The sequence below is a fragment of the Carex rostrata genome, chromosome 14, assembly GCF_964058835.1.
Source record: "Carex rostrata chromosome 14, lpCarRost1.2, whole genome shotgun sequence".
Taxonomy (NCBI): domain Eukaryota; kingdom Viridiplantae; phylum Streptophyta; class Magnoliopsida; order Poales; family Cyperaceae; genus Carex; species Carex rostrata.
In genome coordinates, this window is record NC_135931.1 from 873,676 (window position 1) to 896,027 (window position 22,352).

The following is a 22,352-nucleotide window of genomic DNA, read 5'->3' on the forward strand; positions in this document are numbered from 1 at the left end:
GCTGGCTGACTCATCTCTCTTTCTCTGGTACGAAGGAGGGGAGCAGTGGAGAGGGAAAGGGAGAGAGAGAGCGGAGAGAAATTAGTTGAATGAGAAGAAGACAGGAAAACTTTCTAATGACATCACGGTAAATAAGATAAACTTTATGACTAATTTAATTTATCTTGAAATCAATTCTTTTTTCTAAATTAACCGTTTTAATCACTAAAATTCAATTCCAAATCATCTCTTTTCAACTCTATTCAATTGAAATGAATTGAACTTTTATTATCCTCACATTCCGATCATACCCTAATAGGGACACCTTACACAATTCATTTCAATTCCGACGGCTACTTAGAATCGGGTAAAGTAGTTTTCATGATATTTGATTTTAAAAAAAAAAAAATTTCCATGATATTCTTCAATGTTAATTTAGTGAATAGACAACGAACAAACAATGCAAAATTAAGTTATTTATATAAAAAAGTGAGGCTACGGTAATTTACAGGTTAAATTGTATTATAAAATTTTATTTTTATTTTTAAAGTATAAGTAGTTAATTCGAATCACTAAATATGATCTCCATATAAAAGTGTACTTGAGAATCAAATTTTACATTATTATTATTATTATTATTATTATTATTATTATTATTAGATTGATAGAAAAATCACTATTATTTTAATGGTCCAATAATTTTAAATTGGTCTATTTTCTATCCATCTAGGAAAATAACAAAAAAAATATAAATTGTAATCTTAAAGTATATTTTAATATGAAGATCACATTAAACAATTCGTATTAATTATTTAATTTTGAAAAACATTAAAAAAAATCCGCAAAACGTACTGATCTACACATTGCAAAACACTATAACCTCACTCTTTATATAAATATATTATTTCATTGATTCTTTCTCAACGTCAATCAACAATCAACACTCAGCTCATGATGGGAAACAGAGTAGGTCCGATGGGCATCGGACCTACTTTGGTTCCAATAGATTCAATCACCGTCGGATTGGCTTTAGGATTCGCGTCAGAACTTTCGTGTCTGTTTTAATATTCGTGTGCATAAATTTTGAAGCAAATTAGACAGTATATCTGCCCATTAGAACCAAACTAGGTCCGATGGGCAACGGACCTACACCTTTCTCCTCATAATGAGCTTCAACCGCGTATAAGATTGAATTAATAATATTTAAAGAGATCCCATACTCTTTAAGTCTTATCCCAAATGGAATTGGAACCTACCTCACCTAAACTCCATTATATTAATAAATCAAATCAAAGTCCAAAACAAAAGCAAAGAAATAATAATTTTTTTGGTTAGCTGCCGTAGCCTAATTAAAGCAAAGAAAAGAATTGGCGGTAGGTCCACAACCACCGTACCCAAGTTGGAAAATTGAAGCCGTGGGAGATTTGTTTTTTTTTTTTTTGTCTACCCCACAAATAAATATAATTTATGTTCTGAGTACTACCACTACACAATTATTTTATTTTTAGAAATTATATACAAATAATACATGACATTAGATGAATTGCCCCCTATTTCAATCTTATAGAAATTATATACAAATAATCTTGATATAACGCTCATGCACTTAGGAGTGAGCCAGTGTCCTCTCCTGCAATACTTGAAGAGGATCCATAATTGTATTAAATGTCTATGTAAAAAAAATATGGATCTTTCTCAAGAATTTTGTACAAGTATATATTATTCAATTTGTATCTAATATATGTTTATGGTTCAGTGTAAAAATCATCTTAAGAGTTTTCTAATATTTTATTTCTCTTGTAGCGCTCTTATATATACTCTTTTAATTTAATTGTGTAGCCTTGAGCACATATTCTTAAAAAGAAGTTTGATTTCTTCCATAAAATCGAAATATGTATATAATGTATCTACTATTTTATATTATCTTTATATAGTTTCTAAAAACAAAAAAAAATGTGCGACAGCCATCCCACATTCTCTCATTATGAAATGTATCTGTAGCTTTGATTATTGTAGCAATTAATTGAGTGAAAAGCACATTTTTGGTCCCCAATGAAGCAATGAGTCACATCTCACATGTTTGTTTTGCGCCCATCGCATTTGAAAATTGAAATGCAGAAATATCTGAGCAAAAATATTTTAAATATATATTACTTTGCTAAAAGTTTCTACTTTCTAGGATGCATCCATGTTGAAAATATTCTTGCTCTGTTTTGTAAGATGTAAATTTTGATTTAGATTTAGATGAAATTACGAATATAATTGCTTGCTTTCCAGCAGAATGACATTCCCAAAACCTGTTCTTACTTCTTATATTCAATCTATACGCTATCTATTTGATACTTGATACTTGATACTATCTATTTGAAGCTGGTACTACTCTCAACTCATGCAATTATTATAATAACAACAGCGACAGCGACAGCGACAGCATCATGAGGTACCTTTATAACATCTGTGGATTTCTTGAAACGGTGGAGTATGCAATCATCTGTGCAACCGGTTCACCAAAACCCCTGAGTCATTTTAATGGATAGAAAATACAAAGCCATATATTCAGCGCGTCACAGACAATCACAACAGCGTGTATGTTGTTGTCAATTCAATGGGAGATGATCAGATCAGACGGTTGTCCACGCCACGCGGCAACGCCTCGTCGCCTTATTAGAATTTAGAAGCCATCGGAAGTTCTCCATCGCAATCATAAATGGAGTAATCAACTTTTCGAAGACTACTGGATGTCTCCATTAATTGTTGTAATGGAGAAAAATATACATTATTTGATTTGATTGGAACGGGTCTGAACTGGATACTATTGTAGTGTGGTGAATCGAAAGAAGGAGAAAGATCGCAATCGCAATTCGCAAAGGCGTATGAGCTGCTGACAAAGTGTCACGCCGTCTCACGTAATCCTTTACCCGGTTCGCACCATTCCTTTCACATTTTTGTGTACGCCTAGCGCGCCTATCAATTTTACACCGGCCTATGGTTTGTGGAAAAAAAATTTAGAAATCTTTCCATCAACTTTTTAATATCATAGTAACATTAAATTGCAAATTCTTGTACGATTAGTAAAGATTAGATGTCACTAAATGGTTTTTTCTGAATTTCGAATCTACAATCTCGTATAAGAACATTATTTTTATCACCAGACCAAAAACTAATTCTCAAGAATAATCATAATTTGCGTTGGAACTTAAAATTGTAATAAATTATCAATGTATAATACAAAAGTAGAATTAAAAAAAAAGTAAACTTTCCTAAATCTTTTATTTTATTTATTTATTTCAGCATATTTTAATTTTCTTCCTGTACTCTACGTAGGTCGGATAAATAAAATAAAATATCATTTTCTCTGCAAAAGGTACACCACGTCCATTCTCTATTATATATTTCCTCTTTCATCCTTTTCCTTCTTCCCTATAATAGAGAGAGAGAGAGAGAGCAGGGACCAAGAAGAAGAAGAATCCACGCAGGATTATCAATTAAGCCCGGAATAATTTATTTCTTCTCCACATTTATTCTCTCCTGCTTGCTTTTATCCCCAAGACCGATTATTTTTGTATCTCTAGCTAAAATTTCAATCCAATTAGCTTCCATTAAGGTATGACGCCGCCTCCGGCGGTGTCTGCGGCGTTCCTGGCTTTTCTTCTTGTAATGTTCTTTTCCGGCACGGTGGAGGCGGCAGCGGATGTCGCCGGAAAGGAGTTTCCGACGACGTTGAGGCTTGAAAGAGCGATCCCTAGACGAGGGATGGAGATAGAACACCTCAAGGCACGTGACTTGGCACGTTACCTGGCAAGAGGAAGGAACGGGAGAAAACTGTTGGGCGGATCTTCTGTGGCTGGCGTTGTTGATTTCCCAGTAGAGGGCTCGTCTAACCCCTTCACTGTCGGGTACATTGTACAATTTTGTTACAAGGCTTTTCTTTTCTTTTACCATGCTAAGATATCAATATTTGTAGAACACAAAACGGATGAAATTCAAGCTGGTTTAGATGGTTTTCTCGAATTTGTTATCTTTCCCAGTTTTCTTTTTCTGCCAATTTTGGTTGGCTTTTTTTTCAGTTTGTTTGAATCTTCTCGTTCTCCCAAATGATCAATTTTGTGTGGATGTATTTCCAATTGGTTGCTGGTAATTGAAACAGGGGACTGTAGTACCGTGGGTCAAACATAGATCACCATTTTTTTTATTTTGAGTTCTTGGGGGAATTTATTATTTCTGATTCTTGCAAAAGATTTGGGTAGCTGTTAGTTGAAGCTTTAGACTCCATTGAGATTATAATTGTGTTGCTTAGTTCGAATGTTACTGTATCATGTATTATCCTAACTTTGTATGGTGCAAATTGTAGGCTATACTACACACGCGTGAAATTGGGGAACCCTGCAAAGGAATTTTATGTACAGATTGATACTGGTAGTGATATATTATGGGTTGCTTGTAGCCCATGCGACGGCTGTCCCACTTCCAGTGGCCTAAATGTGAGGCCTCTCAACTCTATAACATATTTTTAAATAATTTCTGTAAGCTAGACCTTATTTATTAATAGAATTGAGAAGTCAACCTTAGGGTAATTAAAATATGATGGCCCATATTCGTATCCAAAACTCTTAAGCATGTCAAGAAGAAATGACATGGGTGCAGAAATATATTGGATCCAATAAAATGCCCGCAATATTAAAAAAACAAGTTATACTGAATCAAAGAACAAATTTCTGTATGAGATAGTTTTGTAGCACTTCTCATGTCAACCTAGATTACCTTAATTATTTTGCTAACCTGAACCCATATTAGGAGGATAATGTCAACTATTGCACAGCAAGGAATTATTAGTACAGGTTAAGGACTATTTGTAGAATAGCTCTTATCTCTGAAGGATATCTTTTTTAACTATTTGAATTTGCAAAATGGCGTATCTAATCATCTTGTGGATTGGATCTTTCATTTGTATGATGTTTTTATTTTCCTATATTAAAAGTTGTAAGCAACCAATCTTTCATATGCATCAAATGTCCCGTTTATTGATTCAGCAAGCAGCATTGGTGCCAGTGCATGATTATTAAAGATTGTCTATAATTCCTAATTCATCGGTCTCTGTCACACTTTTTTTCCTCCCAATATGCAGATTAGAATGGAATTTTTTGACCCCGAAAGATCTACCACGGCCTCAAAAATCACATGCGGTGATGACAGGTGTACTTCAGCTCTCCAAACTGGAGAGTCTATTTGCACCACCTCTGACTCCTCCAATTCCCTTTGTGACTACACTTTTCAGTATGGCGATGGGAGTGGCACCTCAGGTTATTATGTCGCTGACATGCTCGATTTTGATACCATTACTGGAGATGAACAGGCTATGAATTCTTCTGCTACAATTGTTTTTGGGTAAGAAAGGCAATGTTGGTCTGTTAGGTGCTTAATTTTCAAGTAGCCTTAGATTTTAGCAAACAAAAGGTTTATGGTATATGGAGGTAGTGACCGCCATATTTTGGGTGTATCACGTGCAAAGCAAACTGTTTAAACCACAAAGATAAAATCAACGACCCTCAAATTTTCCTGTTAGCTCAACCAACAACTTGACTTTGCTCAGTGTGAACCTAGGGAAATACAGTGACTTCACTGCAGTTGAGTATAAAATTGAAATTTCCAATCTTTAATAGATTAATTTTTTCCATCCATCAGTTCTCTTATCAAGAAAGAAAAAGCTGACATAAACCAGGGGCTGAACTAGAAATTTAGATTTGGGGGCTGAAATGTAATGTAAAAATGTTTATTGTGTGGTAAGTGGGATTTGAACCCAAGTCTCCACTACCACCACAATGTAGAATTCTAACCACTAGACTACAACCATACATTTGCTATTTAACGAGGGAGTTGAACTATATAAAAGCTTGAAAAGAAAAGAAAAAAAATCAATTAATTTTCAATATATATAATTAAAAAAAAATTAACCCGTATGGGTGGCTAAGCATCCTTTGGGTTGCATTAAGATCCACCCCTGCATACAACGAAGTCTTGTTGTTATTTGTGAGATAATGAAAATACCATTCATTACTTTGTGCAAAACAGATGTAGCAACACACAGTCTGGAGATCTGACCAAGGCAGACCGTGCAGTTGACGGTATTTTTGGGTTCGGCCAGCACGACCTGTCAGTTGTCTCACAACTCAATTCTCTTGGTGTTTCCCCTAAAGTATTCTCTCATTGCTTGAAAGGTTCTGACAATGGTGGGGGCATTTTGGTCCTTGGGCAAATTACTGAACCTGGCATTGTATACACACCACTTGTTCCATCACAGTAAGCACTTCTTCTCTGATGGTCATTTCTTCCAAATTTTGTTTGTGTGGTTACTTATTTACATTTATCTGTGAAATTCACAGGCCACATTATAACTTGAATCTAGAGGGCATTGCTGTTAATGGCCGGACTTTAGCTATTGATTCCTCAGTTTTTGCAACCTCTAGCACACAAGGGACTATAGTCGATTCAGGCACAACACTAGCCTACCTCGCTGATCAAGCTTATGATCCTTTTGTCAATGCTGTGAGTTTTTATCATGTTTTGACATTTATTAAAATAGTAGAATTTGGTTTTACCGTTTCATTCCTTAATTTTGAAACTTTCCCCTCCACAGATAATCTCGTCTGTTCCTAAATCGGCAAATGCATTTGTTAGCAAGGGGAACCAGTGTTTTGTTACATCAGACAGGTTCTTTAATATCCATGAATTATAATTGTTAATTTTGCTTTAATAAAATAACTCAAAAATATAACTAGTTTTATTTTTTTCCTTCCAGTGCTGATTCAGTATTTCCAAGTGTGACATTGACTTTCATGGGAGGGGCTGTGATGTCACTGAAACCAGAAGACTATCTATTGCAACAGGGAACTGTGGTGCGTTTTCATTTTCTTTCTATTTTTTTATTGTCTATTTCTGGTTTGTAACTCATGTGCACTTTAACACCATACTAATAAGGATGGATCCTGAGGGCACCCTATATGAGATTAGGTTTATTGTCGTTTGGCCTTTCGAATGAATTTAGAACTCCATATAGCTGTAGTTTTGACTGTTGAAGCTTTAGGTGAATTAATATTATTGGACATTGAATTTTCTAAGGGATTTCATTTTCAATTTCAGGATAATGCTATTGTATGGTGCATTGGTTGGCAAAAGAACCAGGGCCAGGGAATAACCATACTGGGAGGTTTGTGTTATTATCCTCTGTTGTTCTATTATTAATAAATTTTGTGAGCCCATTACAACTGAAAAGGAACGAGCAAATGGGATATCTAGGATTGCACCTTTTGCCAGTAAGCTGAAAAGCTGGAACTTACTGATAGTCTGATACTGATCAGCTCCCAAACATTGTTAAAAAGGCAATTGTCAGTCTACCCTTGCCTGTGTTTTATGTGCAATTAATCGTGACTATGATCCAAGCTTATAATTCTGCAATAAATTTCCTTCAATTTAGCAATTAAACGCAAAATTAAAACTCAGTTGACTGGATATGTATAGTACATGCTGTAACTAAAGCATGTCTACTTTCTCTTGACAGATCTTGTTTTGAAGGATAAGATATTTGTTTATGATTTGGCTAATCAGCGAATGGGCTGGTCTGATTATGACTGTGAGTTGAATTAATTCCAATTTTTGTCTTCATTCTATTACACTATTGATACTGCTATAATTTGAGGTCTTTCCTACTTTTTTTTATAGGTTCATTATCTGTGAATGTTACGATGTCGTCAGGGAAGAATGAGTATCTAAATGCAGGACAGCTCGATGTTAGTGGTTCATCAAAAACTGCATCGAGATTCATTTTTGTGATTGTGCATATAGTTGCCTTTCTCACCCACTTGTTGCATAGATAGCCACGGCCACGGGTGTATACAACTCAATTCTTTGTTGGTGTATTTAATGATCACGCCATTCGTCTAATTGTTGTTATAATTATTGGTTGATTGTTTAGGCCATTGTTAGTTCAACACTGTAAATTTTTTCACAATATAGAGAAGATGTCATTTAAAAAAAAAGGAAAAATGGCAGCCGTGCAGTTTAATCTTGGCCCTTTTGCTATCACCACATATCGCACATTTAGTATCCGGCAGCAAATACTGATTTATATGCAGATTTTAAAATGAGAATTTATATGTAGATATAAACAAGTATATAGTAGTAATATACTATAATAATATGTGATATACAATTAGCAATATGTAGTAGTATGAGGTAATATATGGTAATATTTGATATCACACAAATAAATATATGGTAATAATATATGATCGAATATATGGTAATAATATATGATCGAATATATGGTAGTAATATGTAGCTGAATATACAGTCGAATATGTGATCGCATATAAATTTCTATGCAAATTACCATAGTGACAAACAAATAGTTCAGGTTCGATTCGACGGGACCAAAAGTTCGTGATTTGAATATAATTTGGAAATGATTCAGCGAATATTTTTTTTTTTAAATTCCTTAAAAAAAATTGACGTTTTTGTCGAGAATAATTCATTACTCGCGTTTTATTTGCGAATAAAATATATTATACCCATTTTATTCAGAGCTCTATTCAAAAACATAAAAATAACGAATAAAACGCAAATTATTCACTAATAATTTGTATATATTGGTACTGTACGAATTACAACCATTACGCATAGTCAATATTTCAATATTGTGTTACCACATTTTATTACAGTGATATCTCAGAGGATACTGCCCTCGAACAGGCTTCCACGCAATCCAACGGTTCAGCCCTCCCCAATGATCCAATCCAACGACCCAAATCTCACCGATAACACAGTCCTCTCGCCGAACAAACGAACTGCACCTCTCACACTCAGTAAAAATCCAATGGTAGATATCAGTCAAATCCAACGGTACAGATCAATCCCGCTCTGACAATCTCGCACGCTCTTCACTCGAATCCAACGGTAGAGATCAAACCACAGCCTCCGCTGATTCACTATATAACAAAGCTTCCTTGACCGACAATTCACCCTGACACATTTCAAATCTCCTCCCCTTCTTCTTAAAAAGAAAAATTCTTGTTCTTGCATGCGTTAATTAACATCCATGGCTTCTCCCTCCATTACCCGCTTCTCCTTCCAAACCATCCTCTTCCTCTCCATTACCACCACCCTCTTCTCCTCCGTTGCCTTTGCACTTGAGTTCACTGTCGGTGGGCCCGCAGGATGGACTGTCCCCTCTGCTCAGGATCCCGACTTTTACAACCATTGGGCCTCCAGGAACCGCTTCCATGTTGGCGACACCCTCAGTAAGCCAAATATCATCTCAAGATCGTATCTTTATTGCTTCGTTTAATTTGTCAAAGAATTGTTGTAATTGTTGTTTTTTTGTATATAATGTGTGTAGATTTCCTGAATGAAGCCGACTCGGTGCTGGTTGTGAGTAGCATCTCCAAATACATGCAATGCAACACCACGGACCCGATTCAAGAACTCCCCCCCGGCAACACCGTGTTTCGCTTCACGCGGTACGGGTTCTACTACTTCATAAGCGGCCAAGTGGCACACTGCGTAGCGGGTCAGAGGATGATTGTGCGTGTTATGGTGCACCCGAACCCTGGTTCAATCAGTCCGTTGCTACCCCCGGCTTTGTCTCCGGTGCCATCCAATTATCACAGTGTGAGTTCTGCGGCAAAGGTCGGTTCGGGCTATGGATCTTTGGGTGTTATTGGAGCTCTTTTAGTGATTGGTCTCTGACGGTTTTAGCTAGGCTTCTTTAGAATTTTTGAGTTCTAGGGTACTTCTTTAGGAATGCTTGACGCATGGTTGGTTAATGGTTCTTTAGGTGCTTGATTTGCTTATTAATTCTGATTTGATTTAGTTTAAATTGGTCAGCTTATCTTTTGATAATTCAACATTAATTGCTTGTTCGTTGTTTCTCTTTTCCTTGGGTACGTGTTAATTAATGAATGAGATTAATTTGTTTGGTTAACCATCGCATTTCTCTTTTCCTCGCGTGTTTTTCGAAACGAGAAAAATCTTCAACCAAGCGATATATAATTTTCTGTTTGAATTTGAATAAGAATACAGCGAGCAAGAAATCATGATTCCTACGTACGGATAGAATTAATTGTCAGTATGAACAGTTTGATTTGCGAAAATCGCTCTTTTTCCAAAGCGTTATTGTAATTAATTGCATTGATAAACAGCGTTATTCACGTCGGTTTTTGCGCATTGCATGATCTGCATGACTCGATCGATCGTTCGCTTGGGTAGTATCACCGTTTTACTCTAATTAATTATTAATCTCTCTCGATCGATGTATATCAAGCATTCTATTTACATAATTATCTAGAAAAACACCTGGATCCGATTCATGCATGCATGCATGCATGCATGCTATTATTGCTGGGACAGTAGGATCGACCTTGAAAACAAACAGACACCAGACCAAATTTTATTTGATGCCTAGCTTGCCTATCAAAGTTAATACTTGACCTTCTGTCTGTATATATATATACGAGCTTTTCTTTTTCAGTGACAAGAGTAACATGAATGATGATGCATGTGATGACGTTAATTAATTATCGTGTCCTTACAAACATGCATTTTTAAACAAATATTTTTAATAACTATTTTTTTAATTATTTTTAAACAGTACGTACTCACAACAGCATAGTAGACACTTTTCGCGAGGAAAAAAGCGCATTTATGACAGTACTCTGTCGCGAATAGAAAAAACATAACAATAACGGTACTCCGTCGCGAAAAGTCACTTTTTTATCCTCGCAAAAAGTGTCTCATTCTTGTTGCGTGATACGTCTTCTTCCATGCGTGATGCGTCTACATAATAAAATCATTGAAATCTACTTTATGAGTGATGCGTCTACATAATAAAATTTCAAACTTAATTTCGAATTAATTTGATATAAAGTCAAGCAGTCAAAATTAAAAGGATTGTAAATTAATTTTTTGACCACTTGACTATATATATTCATACAAAATTAATTCAAAAGTTTAAAATTTTTGCATTTATACGCATCACTCATAAGATAGAAGGATTAATTTCAACAATTTCAATTCATTGTTTGATGCTAGTCCGATAGATTTTAGAGTTGAGTTCACAGAGAAACTTAGCAAACTTAGGAACACCATAGTTTTACTCTATTTTTACATCCTTGTAATTTATCATTTTATATTACAAAATTACTACTTGAAAACAATTGCAAATGATAATGTAGCATTTAGACATGCTGATTTAACAATATTGTAAAATTAGTATATTATTTTTCTTCATATTCCTACAATTAAAATTGCAACTGCCATAATATCAGCATTTACAATTGCTTTTGCAAATGAGATGTAGATGTTTTAATTGTAATTTCAATTGATAAAATTGTTTGTTGCTAAAATATCAATTTGTCTAAGAATACACACCAGCATGCAATTGACTTGCGGTTGGTAACTGAAGAGATGTAAACATAAAATCGTAAATTTAGATTCACAGTTGAAATTAATTGAAAGGGAAAATGATTATTTATCGGTTTGGAAGTTTATACAAAACATGATTTTTATGAACTTCATTTCATTTTTTTTATTTTGATGATTAAAATTTATGCATCAATAGTTATATTTTTAATCACAATAGGTTATATATTATTGTTTTTTATTTGACGTAATTAAATAATTAACATGCATGATTTCATAAAAAAAATATTCCCATTACAATTCTTACATTACACATGAACAAATTTACACTAAAAAAAATTAAATCATTCAACAATTAATTTATACTACATGCAAAAAGCTAAATTATTCTATATGCAAACTAAAAAATTTTACAGTTAATAATTACACTACAAAAATCTAAATTATACTAAACAAAATACCGGTCGTTGTATATCCACCGTTGATAGAAAACTTAAATTGAATTTTTGAGGTACTAAACGATGTTTTTTTGCAATTTTGATTCTGTCAATGCTCGGGAGTGCTCCCGAATAAAGTCCAGATCCGTCTTGTCCCCCCTTTTCGAATTGTGGTCATATACGCAAATCTGATTTTTCTAGCAAAAGTTATGGCTGTTTAAAGTTTTTTCAAAAAACAACGATGCTTCCGTGCAAAAACACCGATAACGCACCGATGTTTTATGCCTGGCTTAACGACAGCAGTAGTGCGTCAATGTTTCATTACCAAAATATCGATAATGAGCCTATGCTCTCTAAACGACCATAACTTTAAAATGCATTTACTATTTATTGTGTGCGTTTGCTTATATTTTTAATGGATTACAATTTCATTTATTATTCAAATATATTTAAAATGATCCATTATTGTTTAATATATGCATTTTAAATTTGATAATTTGTATTTTAAGTTGGATATTAATAAAAATATCGGTAAATTACTCTATATGCAAACTAAAAAATTCTACAATTAATAATTACACTAAACAAAAACCTAAATCACCGTGTTTCCAACACACGGCCACAGAAAATCCGAAACCACAAGGGACCAAATTGGCTATGAATTCATATCCTCTGAGATATCTCAAACTTTGCGTGACGTTATGGAAAAATCTAACCGTTTAACTACGTTCTGCATGAATCTCAAAGTGCACATAATACTGACCTCCTACATCACCCCCGAATAGGCACCGGACACGTCGGTCACGCAAAAGTTGAGATATCTCAGAGGATACGCACTCATTGGCTATTCGGTCCAGGTCTTTATCGGATTTTCTGTGGCCGTGTCCTCGAAAATCTGCAAAAAAAAGTGTAGATCGAATAGCCAATTCGGTTCCAAAAAACCAAAAATACAGGACTGAATTGACTATTCGGTCTTTGTGGTTTTTGTAAAAGAAAAATAATGATGTTAGTTTAGTAAAAATTGATTTTCTAATTATGGTTTATAAAAAAAATTCACCGAAACATGTCCTTTTATTTATACTAATTTACTGTTTAGCATAAAAATAAATAATGAACAGCAGATCAGCAGACCCGTACGTCCTTCCAGGCAGCATTTGTCGTATTCTCGAGCGTAGTTCAGGTTATAGCAGGTTATTTACGTGTCATTGTCAAGAATCAAGATCGACTGGCCAGGTAGTCGGAGGCTCGGAGCATTAAGCGTAGAGCGGTAGAACCGTAGTCCACATTTGAAGTTAGCCTATTTTCTCATCGCTCCTTTGAATTCCAGAAAAATTGTATCTAACAGTTATGAAAATTAGGAGTAAGTGTCGGTTATTATTTCATTTTTAAGGGTCTTAAACGAAAAATGTTGATGTCTCTTCGAAATCTCATCGCGTAAGGTAACATAATATTTGTTTTTGGATCCGGACCATCCGATCTTCTTTGGCACGAATATTATTATTTCCTTTTTGATCGGACGGTTTAGATCTATAGTAAAATATCACTGTACCTCAGAGAATATTGGCTCGGTCTGTTTTCACCCCGATCAGTGAACTTCTTGAACCCGTTCTGTCTCTTCTTTATTTCCGATACTCTTCCAGTATCATTCGTAAAAACGATTCGACAATCTCTATGCTCTGAGAACCCTAAACCCCTAAAATGGCGGTGAAGGAAAAAGTTAAGGATATTGCTACGCCTTCGTCGTCGAAAAGAAAGGCCTCTTCTAGTGCTGCCGCCAGCAAGAGGCGGCGCTCCGGTGTACTCCAGTTCGTCGACGACGCGGCTTATGTTGCTGAAGACGACGAAGAGGAAGAGGAAGAAGAAGACGATCTCGTGTCTGACGAAGATTATGACGAATTACTTGAGGGTAGCTGAATCTGAACCTTAGCTCTCTATTTCCCCCTTTTTGATAAGCTAGGGTATTTTCCCCTGAGTTCTTGTTATCTTTATTGACACCTACATCAGACATTGCTTATTCTGTTGTAAAATTCCTGTCTCATTATTTTCTTATTATGAATAGAAATAGCAAAAGAGGCAGAAGCTCCTGTAGATGATCCGAAGGGAAAAGGGAAGTATTTTCTTCCCTTTTCGGTGAAAGAAGAACAGCTCAGCGGTGATGAACTAGAAGAACTAATCAAAGAGCGATACGGTCGCAAATCTGGTTTGAAATATGCTAGTGATGAAGATGAATTTATGGACATGGCTGGTCCAGATCCGACAAAAGATCCAACCATTTGGCGTCTCAAATGCGGGGTACATTTTACAACAAGTTTAGTTTTGTCAGATGCAATGAATATAAATTTAGCAGTCTGACCTGTCTTCAACACAAGAACTTCTATTGATTTTGTTTACTTGATTTCTGACAGGTGGGGCGTGAGAGGCAGGTTGCCTTCTGCTTCATGCAAAAATATGTCGAGTTTCACAACAGAGGAAACAAACTCCAGATATATTCTGCTTTTGCGCTGGACCATGTGAAGGGCTATGTTTATGTTGAAGCTGACAAAGCATGCGATGTTACAGAGGTATGTAAACAAGGATATAAATTTACTTCGTTGGCACAAACTTTTTGTTGTTGCTGTTGTTGAGTTACCACAGTAAATATAAATAATGAGAGGACAGAACAGTTAGAAAAGGTTGTTTGAGTACATATTCTATCATTGAAATGGAGACACCAGTATAGAAGCAAGATAAAGGGTTTTGCAATAGGATATACCAATAGTATTATTGTATATTATAAGCATTTAATTATATGCTGAAGCACAAATTATGTGTTTAAGTTACCACAGACTACAAAGAAATATGAAGTTATATAAAAAACAGAATAGTTTTCAAAGGTATGTTATATAGTATTAGTATTTACTTGAATGAAGCTAATAGGAACAATTTTACTGGAGGCATGAACGGGTTTAGACTCCTAATTTCCTGCTAACTCATATGATGGTTCCTGCACATGACAAGAAAGTTAAACAACCACTGGTAGTTTTGTTTTTGCTTAATATATGCTTCTTTTTCTTAATTTCAGGCATGCAAAGGGTTTTGCAATGTTTACGTAACTAGAATCAATGCAGTTCCGGCAAGTGAGGTACCTCATTTACTTGCAGTTCGAAGCAAACCCTCTGTGGTATCTGAAGGTGATTGGGTTCGCCTGAAGAGTGGGAACTACAAAGGAGATATTGCACAGGTGCTTTTATATATTTTTTTTTTGTTTACATGTCTTTATGATGCATCTTTTGTATAATCTTATATATTAATTCTGTTGTCTCTAAAATTATGGCTGTAGGTTGCGAGTGTACATGATGAAAGGAAGAAAGTATTGATAAAGCTCATTCCTCGAATAGATCTCCAGGCTATTTCACAAAAATTTGTAAGGCCTGCTATACTCTATGTTATGAACCTGTGAAGAATGGCCATAGAGACCAAATTATTTTGACACACTGATTTTCTTGTGGAGGACCTTTTCTGAATAGTAGTTCAAATTATTCATTTACAGGGTGGTGCAATATCCTTGAAAAATGCCGCCATTCCTACTGCACGCCTTATTAATCCTCGTGAGCTTGAGTATGCTCCTTTGTATTACGATAGCACTTTTGCAAGTCTATTCTTATCATTCTACTTTCAATTGATCAATAGCTTAGTGCTTTACCTTCTTTTCAAAATGATATATTTATTCTTAATCTTACTTTATTTTGCATGATAACTTGTGTAGAGTGTTTAGACCTCATATAGAGGTCCGGCGGGACCGTCAAAGCGGTGAGACGTTTGAAATACTCGATGGCAACATGCTCAAGGATGGCTACCTTTTCAAGTGGGTTGCCTTAAATTCATTAATTTATTGGGGAGTGGATCCAACAGATTCTGAACGTATCAAGTTCTCTCCTCCTCTAAGGGAGGGAGAAGAGGTTGACCCGGAGGAGTGGGTCTCTGGCCTGTATGATAGCCGCAGGAAGAAGTCGCGGGCCTCCACTAGTGCAAATCTCAAAGCATCTACTTCAGAGCTGATAGAGGACAGTACTTTTGTAATTCATGACCTTGTGTTATTTGGGTCAGTTACTGCCTTTCGTTTTTTATTTTATCTCAATCGTATAGTACTGTTCTATATTTATTAATCCTTTTTGTGTATTTGCATTCCTTTTTTCTTTTAAATGGATCAGGAAGAAGGGTTTTGGAGTCATCCTGGGAATAGATAAAGATGGTTTGTACAAGGTACTAGTTAAATCTAAATCTTCTCTATCTTTTATTTTTATATAACTTTTTGAGCTTTAGCTTAATCACGCTGTTGAATTTGTCATTTCAGATACTTACAGGTGATGTGGAAGGGATACCTGTGGTCACAATTAAAAAGCATGAGATAAAAAAAGTTTGTGCAGACAAGATGTTCACTGCTTTGGATCGGAACAAGAAGTCGTTATCCATCAATGATCCTGTTGATGTCTCTGAGGGACCCACTGAGGTAAAGGACTTTCATTATGCCACTTTCTTTGTTAATCCACCACACAACTCACCTGGTCTTAAAGAATGGTATGTTGTATCTTTTCTGTTCCTACTGGTCTATCAAAACCATTATCTACCCTTGGCCCAACCCATCTGAGTTTGCGTATCATTAGTTGAACCTTGGCTATTCGACTTCCTTTGGGTGTAGTCATATACTCATATTGGTTTTCTCCATTTACTTGAAAGTTCTTTTTTATCTGCAACTGCTCATTTTTATGATGCAAGTTCTTGGTCTTACTTGAATCTTTCTTTTCATTCTTTCAGGGAAAGAAAGGAGTTGTGAAACATATGTTCAAGGGGGTGCTTTTTATCCATGATGAAAGTGAGGATGAGAACAGTGGTTTTTTCTGTGCCAAGGCTGAGCATTGTGTCAATACCAAGATACCAGAAGTGCCCCCGCCACCTATGCAGTCCTTTTCTGAGAATCCTGTCGGTGGACTAGATTTTGTGCTCCTTGATACAATTTTTTCTCTTGATTGCATTATAATAAAATTCACTTGGTTTTCTTTCTATTGTACCAGGATGACAGTGCAGGCCCATCATTTCCTCCGTCCTCTGATGGATGGGTTCAATCATCTTGCCAACAAGACAGTGCACATGGTTGTATGTACTTTTTTCTCTGCTGATTGTTAGTTCTGTGTTAGAAGTTTAAATTTAAAACCTCAGAAAAGGATAGTGTGTAAGAGGAGGAATATGACTAAGCAAAAAATAATCTTTAATTTGAATCTGGTTGTACAATCACATGCCCTATGTCGGACTAATTGGGCATTTAAGCTGTCTACTTTTTATCTTCCTCGTCACAATTCATACAGCTGGAAGACGGCGCCAGGAAAGAGATTCATTGTTCTCTATTGGGCAAACACTGAGGATTAAGAAAGGTCCATTGAAGGGTTACCTTTGCCGGGTTGTACGCATGTACCGCAATGATATCACGGTGAAGCTGGACTCCCTTGTAAAGCTCCTTACAGGTTTGTTGGGTATCTGCTGTTTCATTTTGGCTCTTTTTTGCCTATTTAGTTGCAAGTGGTCGAGTTTGATCATGTTTGGATTGGATACCTTGATCCATAGCAAGTTGTTGATGGTTTTGTTGTCTCTGGTTGACATCACTCCATCTGAATCTCGAGATAGCTGTGAATGCTTGATTCTCTCCACCAATTCACCTAACAGGTCAAATCAGATCCTGTTGGGTTTTGCTTTTTGCAATCTTTATTTACTAGTTCAATTTCTTTTGTATCTGCTAATATTTTCTGCCTTTTAATGCAGTGGATGCCGAGCATCTTACTGTTCCAACAAAAAGAGGGTACAGAACATTGCACAGCCTTTTATCTTGTCCTTTTTCTATTTTATTTATAAATTGGACAAACTGTTCTGTTTGTTATGGGTGATGTTTAGTTTTGCTTTCTTACTTTATCCTTTGATTTACCAGCCAAGTTGATGAGACTGGTGCTGCCGGTGCTGCTGATATATTTGGAGTTCAAGGTATGCTAACTGCTGGAAACCTTTATGTTGCTTGCCAGTGAAATATTATGAGATATATTCTCCTGTCATGTATTTCTTATTCATCTCCCTTGAGATTTGATCTTTGATATGACTCACTTCATTTTTAAGAGTGATGCTTAAAATTATTTCTTTAATTCATTTATAGGAACAGAAGGCGGGAGTTCTTGGGATACTGCATTGCCATCCTTTGCTAGGTCAGTAGGCTCCAGATACCTCTCTCTCTCTCACCCTATGCTAGCATATGCTTGTGTTGGCATCTGCAAAGAGGAAATAACAATTGAGTCTTATGATCGGGAGGATATTGTTGTAGTAAATTCAATATGTTTAGGCGATCTAAAATTGTTGCTTTTGTGTCTCAGGTTAGTTAACATATTTGACATTCTTTAATTCTGAATAAACGTTATTGCAGTGACACATGGCAACCGTTTTCGTCGTCTACAGCACCTACTTCTGGCAATGTAGAAGATGGAGCAGGTATGTTTATCCATGTTACAGAATTATGTATATATATTTTCTTGTCTAATGAATGGTAATGGTTTTCAATACCACTTCAAAAAAAGAAAAAGAAAAAAAGAAGTATATTATCTCACAAAATGGACGTGAAGAGAAGAGAAGGAAAAAAGAGGTAAATAAATACTAACTGCTGAATAGTAAACTTGAAGCTAAGTGTAAACCCACAAAAATCTAATGGATAACTTGGAATATATCATCTTATGATAAACCAGCACAAACCCATAGAAATATAATGGATGACTTGGGGCAAATTATCTTACAATATCATAACAAGCAGGAAATATGTTGATACAGAAGGTATAAAAATTAGTATGGTTTATCTCAAAATTTGCGTTGTTGTGTATGAGAGTACCCTGGTTAAACTTTTACCCACTTCAACTATAACATAAACAGACTAAACTTCGATAACTAAAAGGAAAAGCTTAGTTTTCGCTGATACTGCTTGGTAATCGTATGCCCAACTGCATTTCAAAATGGTATTTGTAAAAGTGTGGGTAACATGCCTTTTCTTTTATTTTAATAACTGTATACAGGAGGAGATGGTGATCCATGGGGCAGCAAGGCACCATCTATGACTACTACTGATGCATGGAACTCTGATAAACCCTCTGACACATGGGGTAATACTTCTGATGCGCAGGCTGCCGGTGCTGGTGCAAGTACTCAAAATGGTACGTGGCAGAAGGATGATGATAGTGGTTGGTGTAACGAAAAAGGAAAAGATGCTGTTTCTGATGATCCTTGGGGCACGGCAGTCTCAAAAGTTCCAGAGGGGGCTGACACATGGGGTACTCAGTCTGATACACAGGGTAAATCAAAAGGAGAAGCTGACAATGAAGGCTGGAACACTGCTAAGGGCAGTACACAAGATGCTAGCAGTAACTGGGATGCCAAGGGCAAAGGTATAGCTAATGAGGATAACAGTGCATGGGGGGCCAAGGTAACAAAGAGCCAAGAAGCAGATACATGGGGTGGTAAATCTGATGCATGGGGCCAATCAACAAAGAAGGATGGAGGCAGTGCAGGTGGTGGTGACTGGAACAGTGGAGGAAATGCCAGTTGGGATAAACCAAACTCTTCAACTTGGAATAGTTGCCAGGATGACGAGGATAAAGGCAATAAGGCGACGGATACTTGGAATAGTGGTGGTGGGTTCAGAGGGAATGGGGGAAGTAGGGGAGGCGGCAGTTCTGGTCGTGGTGGTGGCAGAAGTGGCGGCGGTGGTGATTGTTATAAATGTGGGCAATCAGGCCACTTTTCAAGAGAGTGTCCTTCTGCTGGCAGTGGTGGATCCCGTGGTGGAGGTGGTGGTTGTTTTAAGTGTGGGGAATCAGGCCACTTTGCTAGAGAGTGCCCCTCAACTGATGGTGGAGGGTCTCGAGGAGGAGGGTCCCGCAGCGGAGGTGGTGGTGGAGGTAATTGTTTTAAATGTGGGGAATCAGGCCACTTTTCAAGGGAGTGTCCTTCTGCAGATCATGGTGGGTCCCGAGGTGGTGGCAGCGGTGCCGGTAATTGTTATAAATGCGGGGAATCTGGCCACTTTGCAAGAGAGTGCCCTTCTGCTGAAGGTGGTGGGTCCCGAGGTGGCGGTGGCCGTGATTGTTTCAAGTGCGGGGAATCTGGCCACTTTGCCAGGGAGTGCCCCTCTGCTGATGGTGGTGGGTCCTGTGGTGGTGGAGGTGGCGGTGGCCGTGATTGTTTCAAGTGCGGGAAACCTGGCCATTTCGCTAGAGAGTGTCCCGGTGATGGTGGTGCTTGTGGTGGCACTTGGAAGTCTGATAACAGCGAGAAGCCAACCCTTGGTTCAAGCTGGAGCAATGATCAGGCAGGTGACAATACATGGGGTAAGAAAAAGGAGAGCTGGAGTAGTGGTTCTGGTAAAGGTTGGGGTAATTCACAAGCTGAAGCTGAGAAAAAGACTGATTGGGGCTCGTCTAGTTGGAGTAAAGATGTTTCTGAAAAAGAAACTACTGGTGGAGCTGACAACTGGAATGCACCGACTCCTCCAGCTCCTGGTTTGTTTTTGTTTCATATTTTTTAAGTGTGTTTTCTTTTTATATAGATTTGTCTTCATGAGTCTGATTGTTTTCACTTCATAATTCAGAGGAACCGCAAGGAGGTGACAACTGGAATGCACCGACTCCTCCAGCTCCTGGTTTGTTTTTGTTTCATTGTTTGTGTTCTTTTTATATACATTTGTCTTCATGAGTCTGATTGTTGTCACTCATTAATTTAGAGGAACCGCAAGCAGGTGATCCTTGGGCTCAGAGGATTCCTACCACAAATGCAGGGAGTGGTAGTACTGAAGGTGAGTATTCAAAGGCTCAGTCGAGCTTTGAAGAAGTTTGGACAAATTAAAATAATATATGCACTTATAACAGGATTGTAAATAAATAGAATTAACTGTTGTATGCTTGTCCTTAAAGCAGATAAAGCAAAAGAGTGTAATTCTTGGGACAACAACCAGAAAACTAAAGAGAATGATCCTTGGGGCAGCAACCAGAAAACTGAAGCTTCAAGCTCTAAAGCTGAAGGTATAACTTCTAGTTTTATGTTTTCTGTGTATTTTCTATGAACTTTCTGTTAAAAACTGAAGCTGATCTTTCCTTTGGACTTTCTGTTAAAAACTGAAGCTAAAGAGGCTGATCCATGGTGTACCAAGCCCATTCATGACACTGGTGGCGATAACCAAGATGACCCATGGGGTACCAAGAAGACGAATGACAAAAAAACTGCTACTGACAACTGGGGAAAGTCTGGAAATGATTCCGACTGGAGCAAACCGAGGGTTTCTCTTACAGGTGGCAACAATGATAATAATAATGATGGGTCTGGTTGGGGTAGACCTAGTTGGTCTTCTGACGGTGGGGGGCGCAGCCGGGGTAGGGGCAGAGGAAGGAATTTTGGTGATGGAAATGACAGTAATGATGGTGGTAGAGGTGGCAACTGGAGGGGAAGTGGTGGGGGCCGGTATGGTGGCGGCCGAGGGGGTAGAGGTGGCCGAGACAGTACTAGGAATGGAGATGGAAATAGGTCTTTCGGTGGCAGCAGCTGGAATAGGGATGAGAGTAGAGGTTTTGGTGGCAGCGGGGGCAGTAGTTGGTCTAATGATAATGATGTGAAAAAATCATCTGACTGGAGTGGGGGGTGGGGCAATACTGGTGGCGAGAAAGAAAAGGGGAATAGCTGGAATGATGCACCGAGCTCAACTGAGAAAGGGAGTGGTTGGGGAAATGCCGGTGAGGAAAAAAAGGGCAATACTGGTGGCGAGAAAGAAAAGGGGAATAGCTGGAATGATGCACCGAGCTCAACTGAGAAAGGGAGTGGTTGGGGAAATGCCGGTGAGGAAAAAAAGGGGAATACTGGTGGTGAGAAAGAAAAGGGGAATAGCTGGAATGATGCACCGAGCTCAACTGAGAAAGGGAGTGGTTGGGGAAATGCCGGTGAGGAAAAAAAGGGGAATAGTGGGAATGATGAACCAAGCTTCTCTGCTTGGAACCAAGGCTCAACTGAGAAAGGGAGTAGTTCGGGAAACGCTGGTGAGGAAGAAAAGGGAGGTGGCAGTGCATGGGATAAGCCAAGCGGCAACGACAGTGGCGGTTGGGATAAGGGAGGCAGTGGAGGAGGCAATGGTGGTGGCTGGTAAGCTGGCAGGTCTATGCTAATTATAGGTGGTAGTCGGTTTTATGTTATGTACAGAAATGCGTATGTTGATAGATCTTGCATGCGCAAGGTCTTGTATATCCTGCTAGTAGTTGCTGTTTCCCAGCCGTCAACTTTTGTTTTAACATCCGGTAAAGGTGGATAATGCTGCCTTCTGTTATGTTTGAAAACCTGGTATTCTTGTTGGATGTTTATGACTTAATGTTTGTTGTCTAGTATGGATTATGATTATCAGTCTTTATTAATCTTTATGTATCTGTTGCGTTGTGCTTGCTTGGCTTATATTTCTTCTAACTTTTTTAAAGACCTGTAAATTGA

General features: G+C 37.3%; 3 protein-coding genes across 4 annotated transcripts; all 3 read left to right on the plus strand.

Moving 5' to 3' along the window:
* The first annotated feature begins 3,409 nt into the window (after window positions 1-3,409).
* LOC144565090 (Eukaryotic aspartyl protease family protein) lies at window positions 3,410-8,019 on the plus strand. The gene is made up of 10 exons (XM_078314724.1): window positions 3,410-3,875; window positions 4,331-4,460; window positions 5,105-5,364; window positions 6,049-6,276; window positions 6,360-6,522; window positions 6,614-6,687; window positions 6,776-6,872; window positions 7,117-7,183; window positions 7,535-7,606; window positions 7,696-8,019. Exons 1-10 carry the CDS (start codon window positions 3,586-3,588, stop codon window positions 7,848-7,850), a joined length of 1,536 nt encoding a protein of 511 aa, XP_078170850.1. The 5' UTR covers window positions 3,410-3,585; the 3' UTR covers window positions 7,851-8,019.
* Window positions 8,020-9,020: 1,001 nt separating this feature from the next.
* Window positions 9,021-9,720, plus strand: LOC144565522 (early nodulin-like protein 6). The gene is made up of 2 exons (XM_078315315.1): window positions 9,021-9,272; window positions 9,371-9,720. The coding sequence occupies exons 1-2, from the start codon at window positions 9,071-9,073 to the stop codon at window positions 9,718-9,720; spliced, it is 552 nt and encodes a 183-aa protein (XP_078171441.1). The 5' UTR covers window positions 9,021-9,070.
* A 3,675-nt stretch (window positions 9,721-13,395) lies between these two features.
* KTF1 (kow domain-containing transcription factor 1) lies at window positions 13,396-22,352 on the plus strand. 2 transcript variants are annotated; one of them, XM_078314786.1, is made up of 21 exons: window positions 13,396-13,734; window positions 13,888-14,120; window positions 14,234-14,389; window positions 14,890-15,048; window positions 15,148-15,231; window positions 15,358-15,425; window positions 15,574-15,909; window positions 16,019-16,070; window positions 16,162-16,317; window positions 16,623-16,787; window positions 16,880-16,961; window positions 17,171-17,326; window positions 17,622-17,658; window positions 17,785-17,837; window positions 18,004-18,052; window positions 18,268-18,332; window positions 18,905-20,386; window positions 20,476-20,526; window positions 20,608-20,679; window positions 20,801-20,905; window positions 21,005-22,352. In XM_078314786.1, the coding sequence occupies exons 1-21, from the start codon at window positions 13,527-13,529 to the stop codon at window positions 22,015-22,017; spliced, it is 4,782 nt and encodes a 1,593-aa protein (XP_078170912.1). In that variant the 5' UTR covers window positions 13,396-13,526; the 3' UTR covers window positions 22,018-22,352. The 2 variants fall into 2 exon arrangements, with proteins under 2 accessions (XP_078170912.1, XP_078170913.1); XM_078314787.1 differs by having other exon boundaries at window positions 20,476-20,490; window positions 20,623-20,679.